The 19,402-nt window shown below is 41.7% G+C and overlaps 1 protein-coding gene across 2 annotated transcripts in view; it reads left to right on the top strand.

Moving 5' to 3' along the window:
• mpped1 (metallophosphoesterase domain containing 1) overlaps nt 1–19,402 on the top strand; it is a gene marked incomplete at both ends in the record, with an annotated part of 219,862 nt that overhangs the window by 190,846 nt on the left and 9,614 nt on the right. For both annotated transcript variants that reach the window (XM_083935273.1, XM_083935272.1), the window contains one exon: nt 16,997–17,112. In XM_083935273.1, coding sequence (XP_083791399.1) covers nt 16,997–17,112 — 116 coding nt within the window. The remainder of the gene's footprint in view (nt 1–16,996; nt 17,113–19,402) is intronic.

Below are 19,402 nucleotides of genomic sequence, written 5' to 3' on the forward strand. Positions count from 1 at the left end.
CGAGGGAGCCATCACACACTGCTCATGCAGGATGGGTGGCCCGGCTTCTGTTTCCACTCATCTGCCTCCTGACATGTTAAAGGGAAATTCATCATACCAGGGTCTTTTTTGGCAAATACATTCATCAAATAAGCAATCGAGACAGTTCTTTTTGTGTTACAACTATGAGCAGAGAGTCGCTAACAGACGAAGGGGGTTAACAGTGATTAGCTTTGGGCAGCAAGGTGAAGGCATTAAAACGTCTTTTTGAACCACTTATACTGCTCAAAATAACAGCAAACCTCTGCAGAAGCATGACAAGAGTCCCAACACAGAAAACAAAGCACCAATGGGCTCCTTCCTTTTGGATTGACTTTGGTAATCCACTTGAATGGATTTTACTATGAGAGGAGCTGGTACAGGGGCCAGTAGATAAGTCTTTAAAACACTCTTTTAATAAACTCTGGGTTCACTAACTACGTTGTTGGTGCTTTGTTTTCTGTGTAGGGACTCTTCTCATGCTGCTGCAGAGGTTTTGTGTTATTTTGAGCAGTATTGGCTTTGGCATTGACATTCCTTTTGTTCATGATACTGATTAGTCAAACTTCTTTGAAAGAATAATCACATAACATAACATCGTGGGGGGACCTAGAAACAAAACTGCCTACATTTAATTTTATCAAAATAAAATTGTCAAGATTATAAACTTCCTTATTCCTCATTAGCTTCTGTTGTGCAAAAGAGAAATCTAAATTAGTCAGAACTATCAGGTTTTTTTTTAACACAGCTCTCTGAACTCGAGAGCTCAATAGCTTTCTTCATATTTTCAATTTGACTGATGTGTCTGCTGATGAGCATTGCTATTTTTCCTTTCCTACTTGTCAAAATCTCTCCACCGTGTGCTATTTTATTTTCTGAATAAATCTCGCCAACCTGAATCTTGATAGACTTTCTAGCATCACTTTTTTTAAAGTTTATTGTTCCCAAATTAATCAGATTCACAGGCCTTCTTCACAGCAAACAGTTTAACTCGTCAAAGCAGGAAAAAACCAAGTGGAACTAATAACATTATCAAGAGCTCAGCTTCAGCAATTACTCACGGCATTATCACGCCTGTGTTTGACAGCAAAATGTCTGCTTTGAAAAAAAAAGGTATTCACATTTATTTTCACTCAGACTCAGATGAGGAATATGTTGTCCCCAAAATGGTCGACTAGGAGAGGTGTCAGAATTATTATAGCCTACATTTAACCAGGAGAAACCCATCGAGATTAATATTTCTTTTTTTTCAAGGGAGACCTGGCTAAGACAGGCAGCAGCAGAGTTACAACACAAAGTTACAAACAGAAACACAAGGACAAAATCTGTAGGATGAAAAAAGGCAACACAATTTACAATACATCATATCAATTACAAATAAAAGTAAAGGAGCCATTTTTGCAAACAGAAACAATTTAAAAACATTGACATGCTAAGGAGTTTGGCACAATTTCTTTCATTTTTGATTTAAAACCACCTATAGGAATTATTGCACTAAGGGTGCAAAGAAAACAAATGCCCTTTTTCCCTGTTCTGTGCGGACATGTGGGACAGAAAGCATAATGACAGCCAGACATATTAGGGGTCCGTTTCACAAAGCAGGTTGAAAAAACTCTGAGTCTAACCCTGAACTCTGAGTTGATCTACTCTGAGATAGAAAACTCTGAGTTTTCGGTTCCAGAACAGCAGATTTGCGTTAGGTTGATCAACTCAGAGTAGTTTGACCTGGAGTTAAGTGCGTGCACCACAAGTAAAAAAAGACAGCATCAATGGAGCCCTGGTTCGACGAGTCACCATGGCAACGGGGAAGCGAAGGGCTACGCTATCACTGGAATTGGAAACATTAATGCGCTCATACGGTGAGTTTGAGCAGGTTTACAGCGCTGCAGCAGCAAAAGAGAGGGAGACGGTGCGGGAGAACATTGCTGCTCGGGTCAGTGCGTAAGTTTAAATGTAGTCCTGTTGCAATCACAGTAATATCACAGGTGAAACTGCTTGAGTGGGAGCCTATTAGTTTATTTCATTTAAGTGCAACCCCGCGGGGGAGAAGCGCACTTGGCAGCAGCTTAAGATGAAACATAAAAACATTGTTCAAACAGGTAAAACATCGGCACAATCTCATGGTGACGCCTCATTTTGAGCATGTTTTACATGGTAAAGTAAATATTACCGTAAGTTGCTGTTTTATATGTTGTATAAAAAACTCCCATTTGCAAAAAAACGCAGCGCAACACACAATATCTGCTGTGATATGAAACGGTACCGCTCAAGAAGAGAATTGCCTGGATATGCAAGAACATCTATAATCAATAGTTTGATAATCATCTCACGACGAATATTTAATTCTCTACGCAGTAATGCTGCTCCTTCATCAACAGGATCGTTATCAAAAGGACATGCCATGGTAGTGAAGTAGTTGCCACCTAATATAACTTATAATGACTGATTTTTGCAATGATTTTCTGAAAAAAGTGACGACAGAACTATACTACGTCAAAACTCGCCTGCTGACTGAATGAATGAGGAAATCAAACACCGTGTGTGGCTGAAAGAGGGCAGAGACAGAGAGAAACTCAAGGTTTTCTGAGAAAAACCTGGTCCCGACCAGGTTAGTTTCAGAGAGCATGTTACCATGGTAACTGACCGAGAGGTTAAGTTACCTCTCTTTGTGAAACAGGCTAGAGTTACCCCTCTGTCTCTGGTTTGAGTTACCTCCCTTTGTGAAACGGAAAACTCAGAGTTTCCCTCATTTCAGGGTTAACAGACTCAGAGTTTTCACTAAACCTGCTTTATGAAACAGGCCCCAGAACTTTAAAGGTTGAATATGGAGAGTGAGCAGAACACCACCATCTAGTGTCTCAAGATCGTAGTCTTATCAACAAAAAATAATTCCAGCAGTCTTGTTGCTGGAATGGTCAGACCCGGCCCAGTAGCTACAGGAGACCGGAGTCTGTTTGAGCCTGTTTGAATCCATCCCCTCCAGCAAATCACACCATAAAAACAAGGATTAGAGGAGTTTGACTGACAGTTACCGTTAGCTGTTAGCGTTAGCCGTTGCAGCTAAGTAAAGATGAAAGTGATGTTAGCGATCAAGGAGAAACGTAGCCATTTGGGCGTGCATTTGAATGGCGTTTCTCTCCTTTCTCTCAGTCCATGGAGTGAATATAGCCTATATTGACTCTGGTTTTTGCCCGTCTCCGCTCACTCAGCTGCTGAGGCTCCGAAGCAGCTGCAGGATTGGTCAACTTCATTTTACCCAGTGCCAGCCTACAATAGCTGCACCCAACAACAGACAACCCTGGCAACCAGCAACGCCCAACGCTATTAGCTGCTACCATGGAAACACAACGGGACATAAAGTCATTGTCATACCTGTCAACATTTTTTAAACATATTAATTCAGACTAAATATATTTTTTATGGAAAAGAAAGAAATTCATTCTGTACCCCCTCAAAACGTGGGCTGTATTGTTTGAAAAAGTATACAGTAGCTTTTAATAAAGATTCTACTTCTTCTTCAACCTTTAAGTGTAGTTAGCATCTTTTATTAGTGTCTGTTGTTTGTTAGCATGTGACTGTCAGTGTGATGACAGTGTGTTTTCTCTCTGTATTGACAGTCCCCTCTGCAGTGGAGGTTTCAGGTTTCTGTGCCGGTGTTGTGATGAAGTTTGTCCCCCGTTGAATAGTGTTTCACATATTACACAGTGATTGGTTTATTTAGAAGTGACATTCCAACAAAAGCTTCCTGAATATGTTTGAATCTCACACGTCAGAGAAGTGCAAAGACATCACCTCTTTCAGCAGAGGAATGTGAAAACACAGAACTAGTGAGAAAATGTGCTCAGATACAAGTCACTATAGTCAATGTCAGACATTTTAAAGGACACAAACAGAAGAAAACACACTTTTTTGAGTGGAGAGGGACTTTAAATTTCACTTATCAGCATGTTGAATATTGTCAAATAAATTGGGGAAATTGAAGGTTTCTCCAATTTGACAGTAAATGTGAAGAGTAAAAGTCAAGTTAACAATATATAACACTTTATGTGAGCCATGGTGTTTCTATGTGTGTAGAGGGGAGTAAAATAAGTGGTGAGTTAGGGATAGATGGAGTGAAGTGGTGCTAGGACAGCACACGCACACGCACACACACACACACACACACACACACACACACTGACAGTGAGAAAGGCGCTGCAGGCCAGTCCATGTCACATATCTAATCCTCCTTATTGTCAGATATACTCTGCCCTCCAGCACTTTCTTCCTCCCCTCGTCCTCCTCCCTTTACTCACCCATTCCTCTCGATCTTTCTTCATTCTTCATCTCCCTCATCACCATTTCACTCTCTCCATTCCACTCATTCTCTCTATCTTATTTACTGCATCAAATAGGAAATGTGTCATCCTACCCTCCCTCTTACTCTCTGTCTCTCCCCTCCTCTCATTCACTGTCTATGTCTCTCGCTCTCTTTCTGTGCTCCTGCTGTGAGGATCAGCCCACTATGGCAGGCCGACACTCGTGTGTGTGTGTGTGCTGGCCCCGCAATTAAACATCAAAGTCTGTACTCGATTGTGGGAATCGATTGGCATGTGTCTGCGGTGGTTTTGAGTCACGCTAAATAATTAAATTGAAGAACTGTCTCTTTTCAACATATAAAACAACTTGTTCCCTCTCTGCGTCTCTGTAACTCGGCATCCCGCTGTGCTGAGTGGGCCGACCCAGTCAAGCTCACATGCTTGCCATGTACCATCACTGGCTATGTGAGTGCCGGAGCACAAATGCACAATTTGCCTGTTTGTGTCCTATTGAGTTATAACTGTCAAATTGGCCAAAACGAGCTCCAGTTATCCCATTGTGTGGGAGGGGAGAGGAGATGGCGGGAGAGCCTCTGTTTTTCAAACAGGCCACTTTGACGTGTAGCTTCTGTGAAGACCGTTTGGTATTTTGATGTCTTGACTTCACTTTGATTCGTCTTCACAGATGTGTTTTTAGGGAACAATGGCTCTGATGTTGGTATTCTTCACTGTTGTTGCAGGTGAAGACATTCAAGGCTAGATTGTATTGATATTGTTCAATTTAATAACAAGTAGCTCTGGTTAACAGCTGCAGTTCACAATGAAACTGCTGTAGTTTCAGCAAAAACTGTTTGAGTAACCTTGAAATTACGTTTGTACTTGTTTGGATCAATACAGCAGCCTTGTAGCTGCAATTCTCAGTTGGAGTAGTTAAGTTGTTGGCCAGTCAAAGATAATAATAAAAAGTAAAATCAGAAAAGCGCTCAAAAAATCAAGAAGGCCAAGAATAAACATATGTGAACATTAGATTCCAAAATATAACGCGTACAGTAAGGAGGGGGTTGGGGTGGGTGAGGGAGCTGGGAGTTTATCAGCAGAGTAAACGTCCGTATTTGTCCTTTAGGATTTTTAAATCTGTCATCCAATAAAAATGGTTACGCCTAAAAACCGTACACACTGAGTGCATTTATTTTTGTTTTCATTGGGAAAATTTGATGAAATGGAGTCACCAGTGCCCAGGGTTGCATTCTATTAACAGTCAAAGCCTGCTAGCAAATTAATTAATTACATGGATGCAATGGGAAGCGCTAGTCCCAAGACAGGGCTATTGTTTTAATGACATTAGCAGGAAGCTATCATTCAGCTGCTTAGAGCCAAATATGGGTGTCACCATTTCAAATCTATCAAATTGAGCTCTCAGTTTCAATTAACAAAATCCACAGCAGGATTTAAATTTGACCATATGGACTTAGAGTGGTAATTCCACAAAAAATGATGGCGGTTATGAGACACTTAATTCCATGTAGCCTATCTTTCTCAAGTCATCAGGGCATAAAACCGATGATCTGATGAGCCCTGCGAATCCAAACTCAATCTTCTAACAAAGGCATAGTCAGTGATGAAAAAAATAAGTAAATGAACAAATTGAAAATTTCTGTGCTCAGCTCTGATTGCTAGGAGGTCGGTCGCTACAATTTCTTTGAATTTCCATAATTCCCGACATCCCTATTGGTCATGCTGCTACACACAGGCTCAAACTGTAAGCTGTAAGTTCGGCCACTTTTATGCTTTTTGGGTATTTAGTTTGGAGGTTAACCTGTTTAAGCTAATGTTAGCATGTTGCGCAGCTAATGTGGCTAGCTTCCATATAGTCTGTGTTTCCAGCTGCTGAGGTAACTGGTACCGTATATGGTAAGGGGAATTACATTTCTCGGTATGCAGCATAAACAGTTAACCAATCACAGCAAAGTAGACCAGCTGACCAATCAGAGCACACTGGGCTTTTCAGGCTGGGGGGGGGACATTCGTACGAATGTCTGTGAAAAAAACACAGAAAATCGATTCTATCAGGAAGAGCGACTCGCTCTCTTCCTGTTTACTGTAACTACAAGCAACGAACAAAACTCCACTGACACATTTACTCAAACAAAACTATAAAGACTGATCAGGGAGGTGACGTTATGTTTTACATTCATGAAAAACTAAACAGAGGCATTCACCAGGAAAGCTACACATTCTCTTCCTGTTTTTAACATCTGCCGTCACTACGGCAACTACAGACGCACTCGCCAGTTAATGGGTCACTGCTTAAACAGCTGTGCTCGGTGAACGGGCTGCTTTGGGCTCAGATGCTGAATCATCAATGATGTTTTGTTGTGGTAGAACAGTTCTAGTTACCAATGGACACATTGCACTTTTTTGGCTTCTTTTGTGTGAAATTATCCCAAACTGGTACTGTATATGGTAAAGGGAATTACATTTCTCGGTATGCAGCATAAACAGTTAACCAATCACAGCAAAGCAGACCAGCTGACCAATCAGAGCACACTGGGCTTTTCGGGCTGGGGGGGACATTCGTACGAATGTCTGTGAAAAAAACACAGAAAATCATTCTGTTCTGAAAACGAAGGACTAAAGTTTCAGAGTGGGTGTTGACAATATGTGAGGTTTTTATATATTTGTAAACATGCAAAGATTTGGGATGAAAATACGGATTTGGTGTTCATGCCTTTTACTGAGAAATGGCAAAAAGGTTTGTAAAGGCCACTGTACATCTGCATGAAAATGATTGAACCTTACAAGTCAGCCACACATCCTTCACTGCCCCTCCCAAGCACCATATTCCGCTGACATGGCAGGAGAAGCACAGAGAATCAGTGGGTATAACCTGGCTTCTAGCCGTGCTTCAGGAATGAACAAGAGAGGCTGAGTTTGCTTCTGAGGCAGACCAGCAGGTGGTCTCTGCCAGATGATTTTGCAGAAGCTTCAGTGTGACCTCCGCCAGAGCGGGGAAGTCCCAGGGGAGCAGCAGCTTCCCCTCAGTTCACTTTTAATTGAAACTATTTCCTAATAATGTTTTCTAATGAGGCAGAGTAAATAGGTCCATGGATGTAAAGAGATAGATGTCAGAGGAAGTTTGGAAATAAAGCTGAGGGAAACACATATAGGAATGGGTGCATTTGCAAATATTCATATAGCACATATGTGTAAAGAAACAGTCAGTTCACAAATGTGTGTGTGAGGCTCGTGTGTATGCAGACCGCTTGCTGCGCTCCCTCAACCTGCCTCCCAGGCTGTTATTAGGGTCGTTAAGTCATGAGTAGTTAATTAAATCTAGCAGAGGTGATCACGGCTGGGTGTTTTAACTGCCTCAATACATGTAGTGATTAGCACGAGGCCGTGTCACACATTGAGATGGACCTTGTTACAGTAATCCTCTTTAATTCTTATTCCCCCTTTTTTTTTACCCTAAAACCACAGCACTTCCTCACCTCCTTCTCACCCAGCTGTTAATATGTGTGTCTGCATGTGTTTTCTGTATTCTTTTATGTGCGCATGGCTTTCATGTTGGTGCAGATACCACACCTGGTAACACAATAATACTTTTGTTTGATACCTTAGTTTGAGGAATATAAAATGGCTCTCTACAAAGCCCTTAAAGAATAATGTAATTCTTTGAAAAAAGATAACAAATATATTTTGTTAATTTAAAGCAGCTGAACACTGTAACAATTGTTACTCAAACAGGAGAATCATTTTTTAAAAGGAGGAATAATCCACATTTGGTGCTCCAAATGTGTGTGTGTGTGTGTGTGTGTGTGTGTGTGTGTGTGTGTGTGTGTGTGTGTGTGTGTGTGTGTGTGTGTGTGTGTGTGTGTGTGTGTGTGTGTGTGTGTGTGTGTGTGTGTGTGTGTGTGTGAGATTGAGTCAAAATAAACTACAGTGTGTGGTGACGAAGGAACATGCCGACCAGTGCAGCAGGCTGGCTCACAGATAGTTAGATTATAGATTATTCCATCGATTAATTGAGTAGTCATGTAAAAGAAATTGCAAAACATATTAGAATTTTGCGTTTTTACTAACCATTGCTAATGTCTGGGGTGTGGTAACAGCAGTTGATATGTTTGTTTGTGTTTGGGTGTGTGTGAAGGGGGGTGACAGAGATGTGTTTGTGTTGGAGGCAATACACTCGCAATTTACCATTTAAACAATTCAAGGTGGTGCATAAAATTCTACGTGACACAAGTGTTTAATCAAACGGGTTTAAAGATACAGAGACAAGAAACGTACAAAACGCCAGTTAATGGGTCACTGCTTAATCAGTGAAGTGGCAATCACAACCGGCTGCTTTAGGCTCAGACGCTGAATCATCGATGATGTGCTTTTATGGTAGAACAGTTGAAATTAACAGTGGACACATTACACCATTTTAGCTTCTTTTTTAAGTGTGAAGTGATCCCAAACTTGTTCTCTGCCTTTTCCGGATGAAGTGGTGTGCATCCGCAAAATCAGTCCATGTGAACAGGCTGCACAACGCACGAGATAGGAATTAAACGAATCATTGAGGCAGAGATGTTGAATAATCGAGTAACTCGAGTAACTTGAGTAATTGTTTCAGCCATAAGATAGATAGATAGATAGATAGATAGATAGATAGATAGATAGATAGATAGATAGATAGATAGATAGATAGATAGATAGGTAGGTAGGTAGGTAGGTAGGTAGGTAGGTAGGTAGATAGATAGATAGATAGATAGATAGATAGATAGATAGATAGATAGATAGACAGACAGACAGACAGACAGACAGACAGACAGACAGACAGACAGATAGATAGATAGATAGATAGATAGATAGAGAATAAGGATGCACAGGTCTGACTTTTTAGACGGTGGCATATAGGAAACCAATCTAAACACTGGTAGTGACATTATTCTATAGCCATTACATTGTGCAATCAACATTTACGTCATACCACTAAGGATACTAAGGGAATATGCAATAGTCTGATACCCATTCCTTCCCCCTGTCTTCGGACTTTGCCTCTCTCTGTTGGACCTCAGAATACCTTCACTGTTGATGTGGTATTTGAAAATTCTCTCTCAAACACAGACCTCTCAGAGAGCAGGCTGCTCTCCTGGCAGCAGGTCGTTTCCCCCACTAACGAGGAGAGCGAGGGGGAGAACTGAAGAGGGAGAGAGAGAGAGAGAGAGAGAGGGAGATGAAGTAATATGTCAAGAGGAGACCGACAGGGAAGGAGGGAAAATGGACAAAGAGATGTGATGAGGGGGAGAGATAAAGGAGAGGGAGAGAATGAGGGGAAAGAGAAAGAGAGAGGCGGGCATGGACGCTTGGCAGCCCTCGGCAGAGCCATTCAATGATTCATGGACTTACTCCAGTGATATCAGTGGGTCTCCGTTAGTAACACACACACACACACACACACACACACGCACACAAATACACACACAGTTATACATGCAAGTATAAAAAGTTAAAGAGCTGTGCATTGCCCTGCATTTTAAATGAATTGGTAAAGTTTGACTCTCTCTAGTCCTAAAGAGAGGTGAAGCCAGTGAATGTGTAATAAAGTGTGTGTGTGTGTGTGTGTGTGTGTGTGTGTATGTTTGTTTGTGTGAAATGAAAGTAATGGTTAGAACACCGTTGTTTTCCTCTCAGTGTGTTGCCTGAAGATGTGCCGGGGGATTGAGCGCTCTAACACAAACATCTGTTTTCTCCTCTTTAGAAACCCATAACAAATAGCAGCCCAGCACTTTAGCAGAATCTTTAATATGCTCCACGCTTCGCCCCATTCTCCTCCTCTACGTTAACACAAATCACTTGCACCATTGTAATCCCTTACCTGATAAAAACATAATTCTAAAGCAGGGATATTATCCGTGGAATTACATTCAGTTAGTCTCGGGTTTGTTCAGCAAACAGGAGTGGCTCTCTCATGGAGAGAAGCTACGGTCAATGCCTTGCGAGAGATAATCTCTTTTTAGCAACTGTGATGGAGACGCCTACAGTCGGTGGAGACATTTTCCTGGCACAGTGGACGCCATGAAGAGGTTTGCTGCAAAATGAGATACAAACCATTTGACAAAGAGCGACTGCTTCTCTTACAGAATGATTGATGTCCCAAAATTAAGGAAGCTGCGGTACTTTACAAAGGATGCTGTAATCCTCGCCTGACAAAATGATAGACTGGATCATCACTGTTTTACGTATACTGGATGACAAACTTGAGTTTTTTTCTTTCCAAAATTGGATATACACCTCTAAAAAGATTAAAAAGAAAAGTTTATTTTTCAGAAGTTTTGACAAGAAGTCAAAAGCAACATTGATCAATTCCAGATTGCCTGTGCGTGCATTAAAGGACTATGACTGTTTTATCCCATTACAAACAGTGTATCCTTAACATTACTGCCAACCATTTTCCAAAGCATACCATCAGCTTTTAGATTGATTTCCAACGTTCAAGGCTGCTTCTATTCCTTTAAGTGCATTAGTCTGCACTTAAAGGAAACCTGCAGTCTGAAACCTGTCGCAGATAGCTAATGTGTCACAGTTAAATGTGCAGTCTGCAACGTTTGTTTGATCATATTCACTGAAGCCGACACTCCCCTCCGATAGAAAAACATAAATCATCAGGTTTTAGAAAAAAAACGCGCCTCTACGTGAACCTAGAGGCTGTTGTTTGTTTTGCAAAAATCCACCGTGCCCGAATCATCCTGTCCACTCAGAGCAGAGCTGTGTAAGAGCTGACACACGTATGTTACAATATCACAGGCACACGCCTCAAGCCAGGCATACGCTAAATTACGTTAGCAGTTGCTATCTATGAGTGAGTTAGCCAGCCTACCTCCATGTACTCCATTAAGTTTATCAGTGAGAGAAGACACGGGCTCATTCGCAGGAATCTGGTGCACGCGCACTGACAACACTCGATGGGAGGGAGCTGAGGAGCTCGGTGGTAGAGGGGGAGGGGCGTGAAAGTTGTAAACATTCGAAATTAGACTGAGTCAACTTTATCTGCCAGACTTGCCGACTGCGGCTATAACATATAGTCCTTCTTTTTTCAGCTGTTGTGATTGACTGGTAATGCTCTTAGCATTTGTGTCATTTTGTGTGACAGTGTATTCAAGACTGCTCTGACACAATATGGTTTGCAGGTGCCAGCAAACAACCTTATGACTCTAATCAAACTGTTCTCAGCCCACTCTGTTCTGGCCATTTCATTGTTTCAATATTCTTAGCTTCAAGGAACTGCTTCACCTGTGTTACAGTGTGACAGTGGGCATTTTCTTGCATGAAAAGTGCAGCTGATTGGAGACAGTTGTAGTGAAGGTGTTGCATGTTGCGGAAGGAGGTTCACATAAACATTTGCATTCACCCTGTCATATAGCTGTACAAGAGGCCCAACTCCTGCTGCAGAAAACATCCCCCAAAGCATGACATGACATTATTGAAGTTCAATTAATTTATATTTGATGGGAAACATTGTGTTCGGAGATTGACTGGGAACGACTGAACCCAAACTGTCTAAAGAAGTCAGTTAAATTTGGAGGTGGAAGTGTCAGAGTTCAGATCTAAACCCCATAGAGAATCTCTGGAAAATCCTTGGCAACGAAGTAATGTCTAAGAAACCCACTCCAGTTAGTGAACTGTGGCAGAGACTGAGTCAGAATGGACCAAGATCAAACCAGAGCAGTGTGAGAAACTAGTGATGTCCTGTGGGCGCAGATGTCCTGAAGTCATTCAAAGCTGTGGCATCTACACTTCCTGTTCATTTTTAAATCCTAGAGAAGAAAATATTGTTGAAATCTTCTCTTCTGACACAATGAACACTGTTCTCTGATTTTACTCACTGTTTTTTTCCACTAAATAAAGGTTTTTGTTAAAGCCTCTCTTCTCCTTTGCTCTCTTCCTCCCTCCATTCACACTAAGAATCGGGAGCATCAACTGCACCGCTGAGCTCATTTCATTTTAATTGAGATGTCCATGTGAAGATGGACATGAATATTACATTTCACAGGCCCCATTAATATGCTAAGGCCAGTCTAAATGTTTTAATATTCGCAGTGTAAATTATTGAAATTGTGTTCATGGGCAGCATCAGATCATTCGTCAGAAATGTTTAGTCTCTGATGTTCAGGAAGTGATGGAATTTTAATCGCGTGCACGAAATAGGCCGTGATTTCCCATGATGCACTGCCACACGTGCTTGTTCACCCCTCCCTGCGTAGATGACCTGGAGTCCCCATTTTTAGCTTTCTTAATTAGAGAAAAGGACAGTGAGACAGTGTGTGACAGGTAGGCCCATCTCTTCTTATCTTTGGGCCCGTCTGTCTGTCTCCCCATGTGTCTCTGAAGAACCCAAGCATGTCAGACACACATATACACACTCCGGAAATTATTCTAAAAAATCTTCATCTGATGTTTCACTGAGCACAGACGCGTCCGGCAGCGGCCATAACGATAAAGTTGGTGTTTCGAGTGACTGCACTCTGCAATTTAAAAAAAGACGGTTGTGCGGCGGCAGCAGCAGACGCGTCGCCCTCAGTTGCGCACACACACACACACACACACACACACACACACACACGCTTGTGGCGTGTTGGAGAGGAAGATGGATCGGAGTACAGATTGTAAGTGACATGTTAATTTCTTCTCCGTCACTCACGACCGAGGCGTCCGTTATCAAAGTAAAGGGACACGAGCCCCAGCCATCAAGGCTCTCCTGTTCTTCATCTCCTCTTTTCCCATTTCTCCCCTTTTCTTCCCTCGTCTTTCTGTCGTGGAGCGTTCCGGGGCTGACTGTGATCAAGGAGATGTTTAATGTAGCTTTCTGCTCACCCACCCCCACCCTGCCAGGCATCTGTTTGATTCCTCCCTCATCCTCCACTAGATGACTGCTCTTCATAAGCCCCTGGCAGCTTCTCATCTGAAGGTCAAACGACATGTTTAGACACTAAACAGAAGAAGACTGACAGTTATTTGTCTGGGGTGCAAAAAGGAGAGTGAGAGGTCATGCTGAATGTATGATCTTTGCTCTCCATCTTGTGTTCCTTGTGTTTGCAATTTACTTATGTTACAGTTAGAAAACCACAATTAAAGGGGAGCACCACTCAAATGAAGAATTATGTGTTATTTCCATGGCCTAAAAGTTCAAGCAATATTTGTGAACATGAGCTTCTCTCTCAAAGCCAGAAACCAGAGAAGTAAGACTCAAGTATCTCAGGTCTGGAGCTGCTCCATGGACAATGAATGAGACTGATTTTGTTTTATTTCTTTTATACCCAAATTACCTTTATTTTAGTATAGTTTTTATCAGTTCTGATACAGAAGATGTACTCTAATATTCAGCTAATGACAAAACACATTTGAGTGTTTTGATTCTGGAGAGTCGTTCATGTTAACTCATTTTTGGACCTACTTTGACAAGTGGTTCTGGACTTCTTTTTCAAGTCAGGGACCCCCAAATTGATAACCGTCAAGGACCCATATGTGATAAGATTTTAGCTCACAACCTCTATGTGAAAACATTATGACTGAAATATATTATTGATGAGACCGGTATTTTTAACTACAGTTCAGGATATAACTGTCAAAGAAGTGAAACCAGGGATGAACACTTGCTTCAGACCTCATCACTCCATTAAATGGCAGTAATCAGGGGTCATCAGCCTTATAGATATGGGTTTGAAAGTGCCTGCTACACCTACCAGTAGCCTCAGAAGGTTGTTATCATATGTTCACAGCAGAAGAGGACTGCAACGATCACGGTTAGGCAACAAAAGGTAATGGAAAGGGTTAGGCATCAAAACTACTTGGTAGGGAAAAGGTTGTGGTTTGGCTTAATACTTCCAGGGCACGAACTCTGGTCGCCAAAGTCCTGTGTTTTGGGACCCATCCTCCACCCCAGCCTACCTCCATAAGTGGAAATTAGATTAGTGGTCTTATCACACATTTGAAATAAATAGGTAGGACAAAAACAAATTGCAGTGCATTACTATTTTTCTTTTCCTTTTTACACTTTTACATGTATACACGAAGACATACAGTATAGAAAGGAAAACAGCCAAACCACCAACAACAGCTACAACTACTGTAAATAAATACAGCCCAACAGTGACCAACATATACTGTAACATTGGACCCCAATGTTATGTGTTGAGGGGGGTTATACAGTGCATTCATGCATTCATTCATTTCATTATTATATACAGCATACACATAGTGTACACATATATTTATATACAACTTATCAGCAATTCGTTCCATATCAGTAGGATAAGAAATTCAAATAACCCTGTCTCTAATGAGAAACACACTTGGTTTAGGGATCTTCCAGTTTAACAAAATCATTATTTTGCAGTGCTTCACCGTACATTACTTTTCATAGTTATATGTACTAACAGTGAATGAGAACAACCTGCACATAAAGTAATGGTCGCCCGTAGACCGCAGGACAGACTAGAAGTCAACATACGCTCAAAAAACAACGTTACGTGACTGATTTTAGAAAACAAAAGGTGACGTTTAGGGTAAGGCATGAAAAACACTTTCTTAGGATCAGAAAACAGGCTGTGGATTTTTTTAGTATGGACGGGAATTCAACCCTGCTCACCTGTCTTAAAGTCCTGTGTTTAAGTACCAGCCATCCAACACAACACATCACATGCTTTCACTGTGGGGCATACACACAATAAATATGTGGAATACACAGCCTGGTCCTAACCACCCACCAACCCAACCTTCCTTCTTATCAGGAATTTTTGGTCTTTTAATACTTCCTCTAGCCAAACTCGGAGAATCGGAACAGCGGGGGCGGTGTTGCAGTCGCTCTACTGCACCGTTGTGACAAAAAGAGAGCTGAGCTGGAAGGCAAAGCTCTCTATCTACCGGTCAATCTTCGTTCCTACCCTCACCTATGGTCATGAAAGCTGGGTCATGACCGAAAGAACGAGGTCGCGGGTACAAGCAGCCGAAATGAGTTTTCTCAAAGGGGCTGGCTGGAGTCTCACCTTAGAGATAGGGGGAGAAGTTCTGCCATCCGTGAGGATCTCGGAGTAGAGCCGCTGCTCCTTTGCGTTGAAAGGAGCCAGTTGAGGTGGTTTGGGCATCTAGTAAGGATGTCCCCTGGGCGCCTCCCTAGGGAGGTGTTCCAGGCACGTCCAGCTGGGAGGGGATCTTGGGGAAGACCCAGGACCAGGTGGAGAGATTATATCTCCACACTGGCCTGGGAATGCCTTAGGATCCCTCAGTTAGAGCTGGTTAATGTGGCCCGGGAAAGGGAAGTTTGGGGTCCCCTGCTAAAGCTGCTGCCCCCGCGACCTGACCCTGGATAAGCGGTTGAAGATGAGATGAGATGAGATAATACTTCCTACCATCACTACGTCATCATACTGCACATTTAAGGAGTTCAGAGCAACGCTGATTGGTGTGCCAATTTACTGTTACAATCGTCTGACAACAGTCGAATTTGCTGTCAAGAGAATAATCACTCACTCACATTGGGCTCACTTTCTTAAATAGAAGGCATCGACCGATATGGATTTTTTTAGGGCCGATGCTGCCCAGCCTCAGCCGATGACCGATTTTCTTGAGCTGATATTTGGAGCTGATACTACTTTTGCTCCCTCAATTTACATCATAAAAATGACACAATGATGATAACAAATGTTACGAGTCTCGATATAAAAAAGGAAGATTTATTGAACTTAAAAAAGGCGTCTCAAGCAACACAGAGCTGCCTGTTGCCGATACCAATACACCTAAAAAAACGCATGTATCGGTCTATCACTATTGCAAAGTAATCACTAGTCCACAGACCCCTGCTTTACAACAGAACAGAAAAAGGGTCAGATCTGATAATTACTATTTAAGGCAACAGAAGGCAGCTTACTGAGCTACAGAGAGGCCAGTGATTTGCTGCAGATGACAACATAAATAAAACAGGAAAACTGCATTCAAAAAGTGATTATATTAGATTCTTGTAAAAAAAAACAACCAGACTCATCATCATGGCCGTCCAGTTGAATCAGCAGAAATTCAACATAATAATCTTCCTCAAAGTGTACTGTATGTGTTCTTTTAACTGCAGCCCGTACATATCACACATTATGAAAAGTTCACCTCTCACATGGACACTCCTCCTCGCATGACATTGTCCTCTCCAACAGGTTTGACAGGAAATACTACAGCATTGCACCTTTGCTGTTGGCTTGCTTATTCAGTGGTCTGTGTTCTGATTATAACTTTCCATACTGTACAAATGATAATTTTTTAAATTATAATCTTTATGCTTATTATTAGAATAGTATTAAGTGTTGTAGTATGTCTGTTATGTTCGGCTGTTTGGTTTTGTGTTCTCAAAGTTACTACAGCTGTGTGAAAAGTTCTTATGTTCAGCCAGTGTTAGCCTCAACTCCATTGTCTTATTAATGAGCCGCTAATGTAAAGGTTGGCCGTCATCTGTGACATCTGATTTAAAACAGCCCACATGATGTTGTCTGTACTTCTGACTGATCTGTTTTTTCTTCCTATGTGTGTGTGTGTGTTTGTGTGTGTGTGTGTGTGTGTGTGTGTGTGTGTGTGTGTGTGTGTGTGTGTGTGTGTGTGTGTGTGTGTGTGTGTGTGTGTGTGTGTGTGTGTGTGTGTGTGTGTGTGTGTAGGCAACCCTGGTACTACGGCTGGGGTTTCAACCTGCCTCGGGGTCAGGCTCTACTGGACAAGTGGAACCAGATCCCGGACAACACAGACATCCTGGTCACACACTGCCCCCCACTGGGTGAGACACACATTACAGCACACACGTACACACACACACACACACACACACACACAAGCACAGAGCACTAATGTAAGGATGGACAGCACATGTTTCAACAATGTGCACACACGGGCTCCAACACTGAATACTAGATCAATGAACAGTGGGGGAAAAAAACATTTGATTCTCCACCTGAGAAAAACTGTTTTTGCTCATGTCAAATATCCAGAAAATATACACACACCACAGCAACCGGTGAGGGGGGGGGAGAGAAGCAGGTGGAAATCTTTACTAATGCTGTAAATGTTTGTCCACTGCACACCAGGGCCCATATTTACAAAGCATAGAGAAGCTAATAACTTTCTGGTTTAGGAGTAACTCTTAAAAAATACAGTATGTTTTAGAAATAGTCAAGAGGACTTAAGGCACTTAAGCAAATCACAAACAATCTTAAAATGGCTGCTGCCACCAATATTCATTAAGAAAGCTTTATTGATACTGAGCTTTTAAAAAAGTATCACTTATTTTTTTTCTCTTTTGCAGTTATCTCTCCTTTAATGGACTAATGTCCTTGTTGTTTGCACCTCTCTCCATCATCATGTTATTGTAGTGTGATCATTACGAGGCCTGCTCTTACCTGCTCATAGTTAGCAAGCTGTTAGACATGGAAGAGGCTGACACACAGTGAAGATCAAAATGAAAGAACAAATTATAAATACTTGATTTATTCTGAAATACTGTAATTTTTGTAATGTCCAGAATTTGATAGAATGTCAGCTGTGGCTATACCATTGCTATACTAGCTTTTTTTTTTTCAAATAGACATCAACCATTACAAGAGAGGTTGGGCGTTTCAAGTCTTTGATTTCAAGAATATTGAAACTTTACAAGGACACGATTCATTTAAGTCCCTCAAAAAGGCCGGCTGTCCACGTAAAACAAGTGCACAAGAGGACAGGATTATGAGAAGACTCTCAATGGGGAATCAGTTCAACACTACAGCTGGAGTTGCTGGCCAGTTCAGTGCTGAACACAGTGTCTCAACGTTTAAGACTTTCTGGAATGAAAGCCCACTCTGCAGTGACCAAACCTCTCATCAGCAGAAAGAATAAAAAAAGGCTAGACTTGCCTTTGCTGAGGAGCATGTTGTGTGAACAGAGGAGAACTGGTCCAGAGTGACTTCCGTGATAGGAGGACGTTCAGTTTATTTGGGTCTGATGGGAAACATTATGTTGGGCGTAGGACTGGGGAGAGACTGAACCCAAAGTGTGTAAAGAAGTCAGGTCCATTTGGAGGAGGAAGTGTCATGGTTTAGGGGATGTTTCCTGCAGCAGGAGTTGGGCCTCTTGTACAGCTACATGTCAGGTGAATGTAAATGTTAATGTGAACCTCCTTCAGTAACATGCAACACCTTCACTACAATTGTCTCCAATCAGCTGCAATTTTCACACTGCAAAACAGGTGAAGCAGTTCCTTGAAGCTAAGAATATTGAAACAATGAAATGTCCAGAGTCCAGATCTAAACCCCATAGAGAATGTCTGGAAAATCCTTGGCGACAAAGCCATGCCTAACCCTAACGCCACCTTTTGGAGGCTAAAATCGGTCACGTTGTTTTTGTTTTTTTGTTGCCTTGTTGTCTTTTAGCAGTCATCTTCTGGTCACAGTCTTTAATCTGAATTTCTTGCAATACACAACCGATATGAAGCTTATATTGTTCACTTTAGTGAGACAATCAAGTATCTGGCCTTGTTTTACTTCCAGGAAGTTGTCAGAGAAACTCATTATATTACATCAAACTCATTACATTACATCAAACTCTTAATAAAGCTGATGCATGCAAGAGCTATATAAGGCCCGAAAATCAGGCCTGACCCTGAAGGAACCCGCACAGTTTCTGTCCAAACCAAACTTGAGCCTGAACCAAGGCAGCAATTTTGGTCCCAAACATAATGTTAAAAACCTGAATATGAACCACAATGCCATATTAAATAGAGATTTTATAACATTTAGGATGTCAGGTTCATAATGGTTTGTAACTAGATAGTTAACTAAATGTGAATTTTCAGAATGTACTTTTTTGCACTAAAACAAAAAGAAAAATCTGGTGGTGTCGTTATCTGTGGTTATTATGCTATGGCTTTACGGGTTCGGCCCACTTGAGATCGAATTGGGCTGCATGTGGCCCCTGCACGAAGAAGTTTTGACACCCCTGCTCTAGGATGATTAAACCCCCAGAGAACATGACCTCAGTGGTCCTGCAAGTTTGTTAATAAACAATTAATTGTAATTCATACAAACTGCATGAAC

This window comes from Echiichthys vipera (assembly GCF_963691815.1).
Source record: "Echiichthys vipera genome assembly, chromosome: 20".
Classification (NCBI taxonomy): Eukaryota; Metazoa; Chordata; class Actinopteri; order Perciformes; family Trachinidae; genus Echiichthys; species Echiichthys vipera.